The following is an 11,676-nucleotide window of genomic DNA, read 5'->3' as shown; positions in this document are numbered from 1 at the left end:
GCCTGCATGACATTTCCTCTAGGAACACTCCCCCCCCCCGGAGATCCGATTGGGGGAGTAGTTTACCTCCGGATTGTTTTGTCTCCAGAGGAAACATCTCACATACATGATATCTCTGTTTTTGGAAAGAGACTATCCAGGAAAAGTGATAATGTGGTAGTTTCTCCATTTGCTTTCCACAAACAGCCGTTCAAACCACTCTGGTCACGCCTGTTGCTATACGAACTTGAACCATCTCGAGCATCATTTGCTCTGTGCTTCAAGTCGCTACTGATGACGCTGCTTCCGGCATCAGTTTTTGGTGTCTCTCTTCGTCTGATGCCTACCCTTTGACCTGTCCAGCAAGGGAGGCCCTGCCAGTAGCTACACTACTGCTGGTATAGCTCTCAGGGTCCTTGTCATACTCAAACCCCCTCACCACGATAAGGTGGAGACACCAACGAGGGGGGCAAATTATACGTTGTTCATAAAATTTGAAAAATACAAATTTACTAGCAGTTCACATAGGTGAGAAGGGGTCTGGTTATTCTTCTCTTGAACAATCTCTTTATTATGTTGCTGAAATGGTTTGTAGTTTGCTTCTAATTAGGTATTGATGCTGCCATTTCCTATTCATTAATTACTGTATCACGGCTTTTACTGCATTGTCAGTTTGTGCATGTTGTTTGCAAAATTACTTTATCATGACTTTCATTGCAATATGTCAGTTTGTGCATGTTGTTTGAAGCATGTAAGCCAAAGGTGACAGCTGTTGAACCTTCTTCTATTATGCTATTACAACCACCACTACTGCTGGAACTACTATTACTACTGCCTTCTCTGGTTTCTGACTTTCAGAATCTTTCTACACTTCATTTCCACTGTGTTAACCCATATTTTCCTTGGCTTCCCTGCAGTCCACTTTTCCAATAACTTTGCTGTCCAGAAAACTTTTGAAATTTGATGATGTATTATTTGCTGTTAAAAGGTAGCATAGGTATTTGGTACTTTTAAAATATGTTAGCAGCTTAGTATCCCTGCATGATAATTTCATGCATCTATATTTTCAATATTTGGAAATAGATTATTGCTGTAATTTTGTCAGTATCTTCAAAAATATAATCTATCAGTGTGGGATTCAGTAGGTATGAATAACCTGTGATAGGCACACTTGTGTGGGTAAGATTCTCTAACACGTTTTTCTTCTTATAAGTGTGTGACTTGTAGTACACAGGTGTAAAAATATGCATGAAAATTTTCAGAACATAATGTATTTCACACTTGTAATTCATGCTCTTGAATTTTGTTAGTGACATGCTCTAGAACAAAATTAGAAAACAACAGGGCTAATACAGTACCTTGTTCTTTATCATTGTGAATTGGAAGTGAGTCAAGTACTTACCTCAGGAGTTTTTCGAGACTTTATTCAGGTTTTTTCCTTAATCTGAGATGTTATGTACAGTTTGTCCCTTAATTATGACTGAATTTTTAGGTTTGTGAAAGCATACTTCACAGTTACGGTATATATAAGATTTTACTAGTAATGTTCAAATGCCCATCTGTGTAGAGTGATTTAAGAAAATGGACTGAATTCCAGTGGTAATTGTTATAAAAATTGTTATTCATTTGAGTAACAACTGTTTCGCTCCTGAAATTACATAAATTAGCTAATGCAAAATATGTTTTCTTTTAAGGGGGATATTTTGCAAAATTCAATAATGTAAAAGAACTGGGCAAGCTAGAAGTTAGTCTGTCATGAGACGAAGCAACTGCTGTAATCATTTGTATAATGGGGGGAGACAGCTTTGATGGGAATAAATTGGATTGAATGTTTTAACCTTTTCCTTTGCTCCCCAAAATGTGAATCCCAAACTTACTGGGTAGATTTTGTATAACTTTCTTTTTCTACTTTCACCGCACAAATAATTTTTTATTGTAAAACCAATCCCCACATTTAGTATATAATAAATTAGTTGTTATAAAGTATTTTAATGAGGTCAATTCTTTCTTTTTTTCCAGAACAGATAGATAATAATGCTTGCAGCAGATGAAGTGAAATCAAGTTGGGCAGATGAAGTTGAAGAAGAAGGAACAGCAGGTGCTTTACCACCACCAACAGAAGAAATTCAAAATGGCATGAAGATCATTACAGAATATAAATATAATGATGATAAAAAGATCAAAGTTGTCAGGACATTTAAGATAGAGCGCATGATTGTATCAAAGACTGTTGCCTTACGGAAGACTTGGAATAAATTTGGGCAGTCAAAGAATGACAAACCTGGCCCAAATCCAGCTACTACAATTGTTGCTGAAGATGTTTACATGCAGTTCATATCAAATAAGGAGGAAGATAATAAACCTGAAGAAGATGTTTTAGATAAACTCAAGGCCATGGGTGAAAGGGGAGCTGTGAGATGCCGCAAGTGCTTTGGAGATCACTGGACAACAAAATGTCCCTACAAGGATACGGTTTTGGCAGGTGGAAAAATAACAGATGAAAAGAAACCTGAGTCTGCAGTGGGACCAGGAGGTGTTGGACCTGGAATGGCACCTGGAGATGATAAAAACAAATCACAGAACAGTAAATATGTCCCTCCAAATCTTCGTGATGGTAGCAATAAAAGGGGTGACAGCATGTCAAATACAAGAAGTAGAGATGATACCATAGCAATACGCGTCTCCAATCTTTCAGAAAGCACTACAGAGGCTGATCTGGAAGATTTGGTAAAACCTTTTGGCCCAATCCACAAGCTGTTTCTAGCTAAGGATAAACTTACAGGTCACTGCAAGGGATTTGCTTATGTTCACTTTAAGTTCAAATCAGATGCAGCTAAAGCCGTTTCATCTCTTAATGGTCATGGGTATGATCATTTGATTTTGAGTGTGGATTGGTCAAAACCTCTAGGACAAAATAACTAGGTTCATGTATCTTAGTCCAGTAACAGTTGTAACTGTGATGTGTTAAAAATGTGTCCTGTACTCTGTTCATTGACTAGACTACAGACATTATAAAATTTCTTTGGAATTTAGATTTGTGTTAATCCAGTCACTAACTTTGATATTGTCTTCTGATGTGAGAAAATGAAAGATATTTCTGTGAGTGACATTCCATTGCGAAGGAAAAAAGAGGTTTAATTATTACAATAGTGGGTGGCTTTTATTTATGGTTCTGTAGAAGAAAAGTAAAAATTGGTACCAAAAAGAAAGTCATTGGCCAGTGAGTAAACCACAGGAACATATAACCATCTTTTAAGGGGAGGTGGTAAGCACTATTTCCACATTGTTAATTTTGTTGTACTGAGGATACATTTTTATAAAATTTATAAACTTCAAATTTTGTACACAAACTGTTTATGGGTTTTCTGTATCTGATGACTTTTTCTCATAGCAATATATTTGTAAACATATTGTCACATGACAAATACCTTTATGCCATCTTGGATCTAGCGAATTTATTGAACACTCGCTCTCAAAATTACACAGTTACTGCCATCGGCAGTATCACAATTACTTCCACTGCACTTGGCGACTTCATGATCCACACTGTGTCACTCCTGAGCACACACACTCTTCACATACTGCTCAACTGGCTTTTTATACCATTCTCTGTTGCCTCGTGTTACCAGCGGTGTCCCCTTGTTACATCACCGCGGGGGAGGGGGACGAAGTGTTGACTAGCCTGTTACCGTAGCAGCGGCAGCACTCAGATGATGTTACGTCACCGCTGGCAGGGGAGGGGGTGTCCTGTATAGCGCAAATACATCACAATATTGTTTATAAACTCTTCTCTTACAAAACTAATCTTCTCGACATTTTTATTAGAAAATAGTTAAAATAATTAAGATTTCATATGTCAGATGTGTAAATAAAAGTCGGTATCATTACAAACAATTATATATATTTCATATATCTATAGTACATGTTTTCTGAGGAAAAGATACTTGTCTAAAAACAAAATTTTGTAGGAAAATTGATGAAAAGATAAAATGCTTCCTTAATGAGATGAAAAATGAGTGAAGGTAAACCATGCCAGTTAACAGTACTATCACTGGAGAAATTTTCGGTACTTTTTCGATAAATTCCCTTCAGCTCATAGAATTATAAAATACCCAATATTCATTACCGCAATATGTAGAATTGGTTGGGGCATGCCAGCAGTCACTTGGACATTTAATTAAGTCAGCCTTTAATGCCATTATATGAGGTTTAGACTTTTGACTATCAGAACTGACAAAAAGATATTTTGATGCAAATAATCTTACTGCCTCCCCCTAAATTTAACTGGTTTTTAAACCATAAATGTGGCCATTTTTATTTAATGAGTCCAAATATTAAAACATAAGTTCAGCAACTGGCAAGAAAATGGTTACAAACAAAAGACAGAATGTAAATTGAATATGTATACTTAAGAGTGGTTGGATCATGTACCTTCATGGCCAGTTTGAGATGTTAGGGCCTTAGAGGTCAGTTTTTAGAACATTTAAGAGTACAGATTAACACAACTAACACTGAAAATTGCATACACTGTAAATTTGAGACTTCCTGATTATTCTGAATCAAGATTCTTATGACATTTAAGCTTCAGTCTATTTTAAAAATAATTTTGTATTGTTGTAACACACAAATATTTTCTTGATCATATTTAGCTCATGTACACATACACTCATGATATTAAATGAGCTTTTTTATATTGTGAGATATGCCAGAAATTATAGATAACATTAACTATGCAAACCTTCTGTTCTCCTAGCTGTTATAGCTTGGGATGATGTTAGTATCACAGTCATGCATGGTATATTATCCTATGTATTAATTTGAAGTAAATGCAATAAAAATTTTCATTCTCCAAATATAGTTTTTTGTTGCATCCTTTATTTTGTGTTCAATACTATGAAACTATGAGGGTAGCTGTACCTGGAGACAACAGCAGAAGCATCCTTTTGTAACCTCTGCACCTGAAGATTGAAATTGAACCTCTTCCTGAAATGTGCTGATTTTAATAAACTCGGATGATGGACAAAATACAAAATAAAAGTTTTAATCATTATGGGGTTTTCTTTTCTCTACTTGCGCCTATCTGAATTGTTTTCTTAACAACATTTCATCATATTATTACAATATGTTATCTGAATTGTTACAGCAACATTTTTAAAGGAAAATTTATAATTTTGAAGTGTTTTTATAATTTCATACATTGCAGTTGGGTTTCTATGTGCATCACTATGTAGCAGCACAGTCCACCTTCATGACGGTAGCTGAAATGCATCTGCATGTTCAGAAGCTGGTTTCAGTAGTCAAAGTGGCAAACGTACTTGATGTGTGTACTGCTGAAGAGCAGTGTTTTTTGTAGGCAAAAGGACTCGATGGAAAGGATGTTCATGAAGAAAGGTTTCCTTACAGTGGGAAGTATTAGCACCACTAACATATGTGTGTAATAAAGTATTGAGTCTTGGTGTCTTCCCCTCAAGATTAAAATATTCTCAAGTAAATCCTATTTTTAAAAAAGGTGATAGAACTGATATAGCAAATTATAGGCTGATATCTTTATTGACATCTTTTTCTAAGGTTTTTGAAAGAATCATATAATAGATTACAAAATCATCTGGACATTAATAATATATTGGCACATGAATAACATGGTTTTTTGAACTGAATTGTCCACTGAATCAGCCATTTATGACTTAATACCATTCTAACAGCAACAAATAAAAAACTTGTTATGGAAGGCCTATTCTGTGACTTGACCAAAGAATTTGATTGTGTAAATCAAACAATACTTCTTGCTAAGCTTGAGTTCTGTGGTTTTAATGGTATAGCAGGAAAGTTAATTAAAACTTATTTGAGCGATACACACAATTTATCACAAGGCTTAAATAAATTCAAATATTCCCTTAAAAAATGTTTGCAGGTGGGCTCTTTTTATTCTTTAGAAGAGTATTATAAATGGAAAACAAGGGATGATTGTGCTAATTACAGATAAATAAAACAACACTAGTCATTTTTAAAAACTTTTATTGTATGATCCCTATAATTCTCTAGATGTGCTTTTTCTCTATTATAGACAATATGTATTTTATTATGAAAATAAGTTGCAATGCAAGTGTTATATGCATGTTGTATTATAATATTGTCCTTTTGGGTTTGAATTGTAAAAAGGAAAAAAGGGGGAATATTGATGTGATTTGTATTACAGTGTGGCACCGTGGCGCATAGTGTTGTCGATGACAGTAAATTTACTTGTATCAATAGTTATTGCAACAATGGGTTTATACAGGGTGTTTCACGACTTTAGGGCATAACTGCAAGAGGTGATTTCCTAGGTCTTTGTGATTAAAAAAAGTTCATATAAACATGTTCCTGATTTTGGACGGTCACGGAGTTATGGCCGTTTTAAACTCAGAATAGAAGGTAACGATTACTGACAAGAAACGGAACAAAATAATAAACCAGCATAATACATGATACATTTAAAGTATGAATGTAAAGTTAACTTCGTGAAATTACCTTTCATTTGAATTGATTGGTGCTTAAAGCTGATTTTCGAAAATGTCACCGCCGGCCGTAACACAGGCTGCCACTCAGTTGTGAACCACGCCAGACATACCAACCCACCCCCCGCCTTAGGTAGCTCTCAAGTGTCGAGATAACGAGAACGCTCTGTCTGTAGCTGGCTAAAAATAGCGACCTGCCAGCTGACAGACGCGGTTCATACGAGGGCATGTACAGGAATGAAAAAACGGTTATAACTCCGTAACCATCCAAAATCGGACACATGTTTATATGAACTTTTTTAATCACAACGACCTAGGAAATCACCTCCTGCAGTTATGCCCTAAAGTCGTGAAACACCCTGTATAAGTTGTAATATCTTTATGACATCCTCTAGATTGATTTTATAGTAACTTGGGCTTTGACGTGTTCTATATCTGGAAGCACCATCTCCAAATGTAGATCCGATGAACAAAAATAAATTGAATTGAAAAAGTGTTTGTTACATAAAGTAGTTCACAACTGGGTCAAGAAATTCTGCCAATGACATTGGAAAGTCACAGATGATGCCTGATCAGGTCACCCTGTTGAGATTACAACAGAAGTAACTGTGCAGTGGGTGGAAGAGTTGATTCAAACTGACAGGAGGATAATGATTGACAATGTAGAAACTTCACTAGGGTGTTCCCCTGATATAGCATACAGCATAATGCATGATCGTTTGAAGTTTCGGAAAGTGTGTGCATGATGGGTGCCCAGAGGACTTGAAGGATCAAGAAAAAAATTAACCGAATGGGTTTTTGCAACATCTCTTATGGTATGCAGTCAAAGGAGAAGATATACTTAACAAGATTGTTACTGGAGACGAATCATGGTTGCATCACTACCAACCCAAATCAAAGCATGCTTCGATGCAACGAAGCATCCCAGTTCACATGCAATCAAAAAATTTAATGTTACAGCTATGCCAGCAGCTGGGAAGGATATGCTTACCATGTTTTGGGATTCTTAGAGAGTACTGTTAGCCCATTTTCAGATATGTGGTGAAAATGTGAATTCTACATTGTACTGTGAAGTTCTGTTCACACTTTGAATGCAAATCATAGAAAATGTCCAGGTCAACTGGCAAGATGGGCTTCATCATGACAATGCCAGACCCCTTACTGCACAAGCAACCCAATAGAGAATTCAAGAACTACAGTGGGATCTTCTTGAACATCCCCTTAGAGTGCGTGAGTCCCCTTGTGACTTTCATCTGTCTGAAGGTGGCAAACATTTCACTGATGACAGAACAGGATGAAACAGGTGTGGCAGTGGCTGAGATGACAGTAGAAAGACTTGTATGCTGCAGGTTTTGATGCACTGGTAAAGCGATGGGACAAGCATATCAGTGTTGGTGGAGGATATGTTGAGAAATGTTTTTTTCAGGTTTTACATTTTATATCCATTTGTGACCCATTTACTGATTCTTCCTTGTATAGCCACTCATCTGCAATTCCTACCTACCCAGTGATTTTAGGTCATATATATAGTCTCTTCAGTATACAGGGCACATCTTGAGTAGTTAAGGTGGATTTACATGCAGAACTAGTTTCAGAGGGACATCCATAAATGGAAGGCCATGGTGCTGAAAATGGAAATTCTATTGAGAAGTCCCTGGAAAAGACTACCAGTTTCTTGCAGTCCAGGCATATACAAAAACCGGAGTACCACGCATACTAATTGAACACATTTTAAAGTCCCCTGAAAAGGCTTGCTGCTTGCAATACACCGGTCAAGAATATAAAGTCGAAACCGTAATACAAAGCATATCACTGTATATCGTGGGTGAAATTTAAATTTCGTGCTTTCAGGAGGAATGCATCTTTGTAACCCTGGCCTCCACTTCCCTCAACTACTCTGTAATCGAGCTAGTTTGTTGATTCTTAATACGACTTGGGGTTGAATAAACAAGCAATATATTTCTGCAATGACGTACGAAAATACAATAGAAAGTACGATATGTTAGCAGAAGCTAAGAATAACAGAAAATATACATTAACGTAACACCTTTTTATTTCCATTCAATGACGAACACCTTCTCATCGCTTTCCTAACCTTTCACTGCCTGTCAAAAAATAAAAAATTGCCTCTATCGCAACCGAACGCGACATCCACATGATCCACATCAACTTCGTGCCGTTTAACTTTGCTGTTCTCAATGCTGCCACGGATCACGAAGTAGTTACTGCCAAACTCCAAAGGTTGATTTGTGTTAGATGTGCAGTTGTGTTACTGAAAGAGAAAAATACTCGTTTTTCGCTAATGTAAGATATTTTTTAATGTGAATAATAATTTGTAAAAACTATTTTTTAAAGATTATATTGATTTCTAAAATTTGATTCCGGCGGATGTATGGCATGAATTTATGCAACAAAATGGTTCTGTGTTCCTTGGAAATGCGTGTAGTGAGAGACATGTCACAATGTGGATTCATACAGAAAATTTATATACATAATTATTTTGTGATTTATTTTCAATATTAAAAGTATTGAGGCATATTTTTGCTTTGCAGAACCTTGAACACTGACGTTTCGTTGATAACCTCGGGTTTTATTAATCTAACTAAGATCAGCAAGTAACCTGTGCTAGACACAGCAGTTGTTGCATGATCTTTCGGAAGTACTTTTTTTACGCATATCAGCAACAAATAAGATTAACTGAGTGGATTAGCTTTGTTATTTTGTTAGTTTTGTTACACGTACCAACAGCAGAAGTTTAATGACTCGTGCTTTATGATGGGAGACCGCGATAACCATCAGAATAAAGGTCCTATCGATGAAATTATTGAACATATGACTGCAGATATACAAACTAGTGATGGCCAGTATATACCGTTAGGCTTTACACCACCACCTACACCAGCTACAGCCCCACACTGCTGGACAGAGTATGCAGCTTCTACAAATGGAAGTAGTGATAATCACCCTTATACACCCCACACATCAATGGCAATGAATCCAGGGGAAAATGCCATGTATATTTCTGGAGTTCGTTGTGACGTTAGTACATCCCATTTGTCAAAACAGGCCAGTGAAGTACCTCAAGATCACAGTTTCTACTATGCAGCATCTGCACAGCAGCAGCAAATGAATGCAATGGCAGAGAATCATGAAGTAATTGGAACTGTTGTTGATGGTGGAGGAAACATTGTTAATGTTGTGTATAGTGGTTCTAATATGATATCACCACAGGCATACCATATGATGCCCCATGACAGCAGAGAACCCATGAAGCTTCCAATAGGAAGATTTATATCTTATCAGAGTGGGAATTTAGACACCTCCTGTACCCATTTGAGGGATTATGGACTTTTCAACAATGGTGATATTCAACAACAATCTCAGCATTGTGGTAGACAGCAGGAACAGCATTTCCGAGGAAGTTTAAGTAATCGAGCACAGTTGATAGAAAACCTTGTTGGTAATTGGGTGCCAAATCAGAGTGGCACATATAGCCCATTTGGATGTATGGATAATATTATTAGACCAGCTCCATCAACAAATCAGCTGGGAATCCAGACAATTCCAGTATCTTCTAATGCTGAAATGGAATGTAAGGGGGTTGGTCATATTGTTAGAAAGGCAAGGATAGTTGCAGAAGTTCGCCCTATGAGACCAACTTACTCTGATGTCCTTACAAAGTCAGCTCCTATAACATTACCAGCAGTTAAACCTAGTTCTAACAATTCAAATGCAACAAATAAATCAGAGTCCACAAATGTTGTAAAATCTAAAGGTTCTGCATCAAAAGGTAATAATGGGAAAAGGAACAATAGAAGTGGTATTTTAAAGAGGCAACATTCTTCTGGCAGCGAGGAGCATAATGGCAATGGAAATATTAATGCCAGCAAATTAATTCAGAATTCTGTTGTGACCCAGAAATCTGTGGGTACTGACCTGAAGCACAGTAGTTCTGGAATTGGGTGCAACTCTCTTCCTCGAAAATGGGTTTCCCTAGATGATTTGGATAGTGATAAGCAAATGACAGGAGAACTTGATGAAGAAATGTTGCAGTCAGAAGATATAGTTTCATCAAAAACGCTGCAAAGTGGTTCACAGAATGCTGTTGGTGAAGGAGGCAACAAGAAATCTGTTGGAATGCTTAATTCCAAATCTAAGTATGGGCAGCAGGGTAAGTGCTATCATAGCTTAATAATCATTGTAGTGACATTTGTTCAAACACTGGCAACCCAGCAAACTGGACAAGTAATTTTATGATAATGCAGGGAGGACAGATCTTCCTTAGACTGATCTGTGCAGCTGATATGGCCCTCGTTTTGCACAGACCAGCCCTGGTAGTGATGATTCATGGCCAGCTTTTCTGTTGTAGTTTGACTGACTTTATTTTATGTAATAGTTGCAGTGATGACTTTCCACTTTCAAGTATGCCCCACATCATGAAAACATGTCTAGACTCACTTCATAGATGCTCTAGAGGAAAAGCAGAAGTTTCACAGGCCGTAACTTTATCAACTTTGTGCCAACACTAATTTTACTTTTAATCCACACTGAGGAGCGAAAGATGGAATGAGCATCAGTGCCATGAAGTTTTTCTTCAGTCACTACATCTCTCTTTCAAGATTCTCTTTTTTCAGCATCAACTCTGTGGAATGTAATTTTGTTTCAGTGCTGTAAATCATTGCTTTGCATGACACAGTACTGTCAGGATACTTCCTATGAAATTTCCTCCGTGAAGAATGTTGTACAGAGATTTTGTAGATGAATAATTTTTGTTCAATATTAAACTTCATTTCTGAACATTTTATTTCACAACAGTGGCAACTGTACTTTTATGCATCTCAGACAACTAAATGACCAAACATGCAGCACCACTGAAATATACCAGCAAGTGTCAGGTGACAAAGTGAGAGTTCAGCAGCTGGCATTGGACAGGTGTAAGAGGACAAATTTTTAGCCAGCCAGTCTAAGGATAATCTGTTCTGTGTGTAGAATCCAAAACTTCAACACTGCAGACAACAAACCCCACCATCATACCTGATCATAATCCACTTCAGCCAAGGATATTGCTATAACATATTTGTTCAATATTCATTTTAATAGAATGATATTTTTTGTGGCATGAACTAATAAGCCTGTCTTCAAGTTAAGTCAGCTCTCTGTGTTATTGTCTTATCTCCAACTAAGGTCACCTTCCAAGATGTTT

General features: G+C 36.9%; 2 protein-coding genes and 1 long non-coding RNA gene across 6 annotated transcripts in view; 2 read left to right on the top strand and 1 right to left on the bottom strand.

Moving 5' to 3' along the window:
- LOC111865012 (eukaryotic translation initiation factor 3 subunit G) overlaps positions 1–3,458 on the top strand; it is a 12,399-nt gene extending 8,941 nt beyond the window's left edge. For 2 of the 4 annotated variants that reach the window (XM_023852701.2, XM_023852698.2), the window contains exon 2: positions 1,999–3,458. In XM_023852701.2, coding sequence (XP_023708469.1) covers positions 2,014–2,901 — 888 coding nt within the window. In that variant the 5' untranslated portion in view covers positions 1,999–2,013 and the 3' untranslated portion in view covers positions 2,902–3,458. The remainder of the gene's footprint in view (positions 1–1,998) is intronic. The other 2 variants (XM_023852700.2, XM_023852699.2) reach the window with 1 other exon arrangement.
- A 597-nt stretch (positions 3,459–4,055) lies between these two features.
- Positions 4,056–8,641, bottom strand: LOC117282352. The gene is made up of 2 exons (XR_004513075.1): positions 8,521–8,641; positions 4,056–4,962 (listed from the first exon to the last, which is right to left on the bottom strand). It is a non-coding gene; the product is annotated as an uncharacterized LOC117282352 (long non-coding RNA).
- Positions 8,642–8,686: 45 nt separating this feature from the next.
- Positions 8,687–10,644, top strand: LOC111865011 (the record flags this gene model as incomplete). Its single annotated transcript, XM_023852697.2, has 1 exon — positions 8,687–10,644. A coding segment is annotated over exon 1 (1,399 nt), but the record flags the coding sequence as incomplete, so codon positions are not given.
- Between the last annotated feature and the right edge of the window lie 1,032 nt (positions 10,645–11,676).

This window comes from Cryptotermes secundus, unplaced genomic scaffold, assembly GCF_002891405.2.
Source record: "Cryptotermes secundus unplaced genomic scaffold, Csec_1.0 scaffold766, whole genome shotgun sequence".
NCBI classification, from domain to species: Eukaryota; Metazoa; Arthropoda; class Insecta; order Blattodea; family Kalotermitidae; genus Cryptotermes; species Cryptotermes secundus.
Note: the sequence above shows the minus strand (reverse complement) of the source record. Positions and strands in the feature narration are given on the sequence as shown.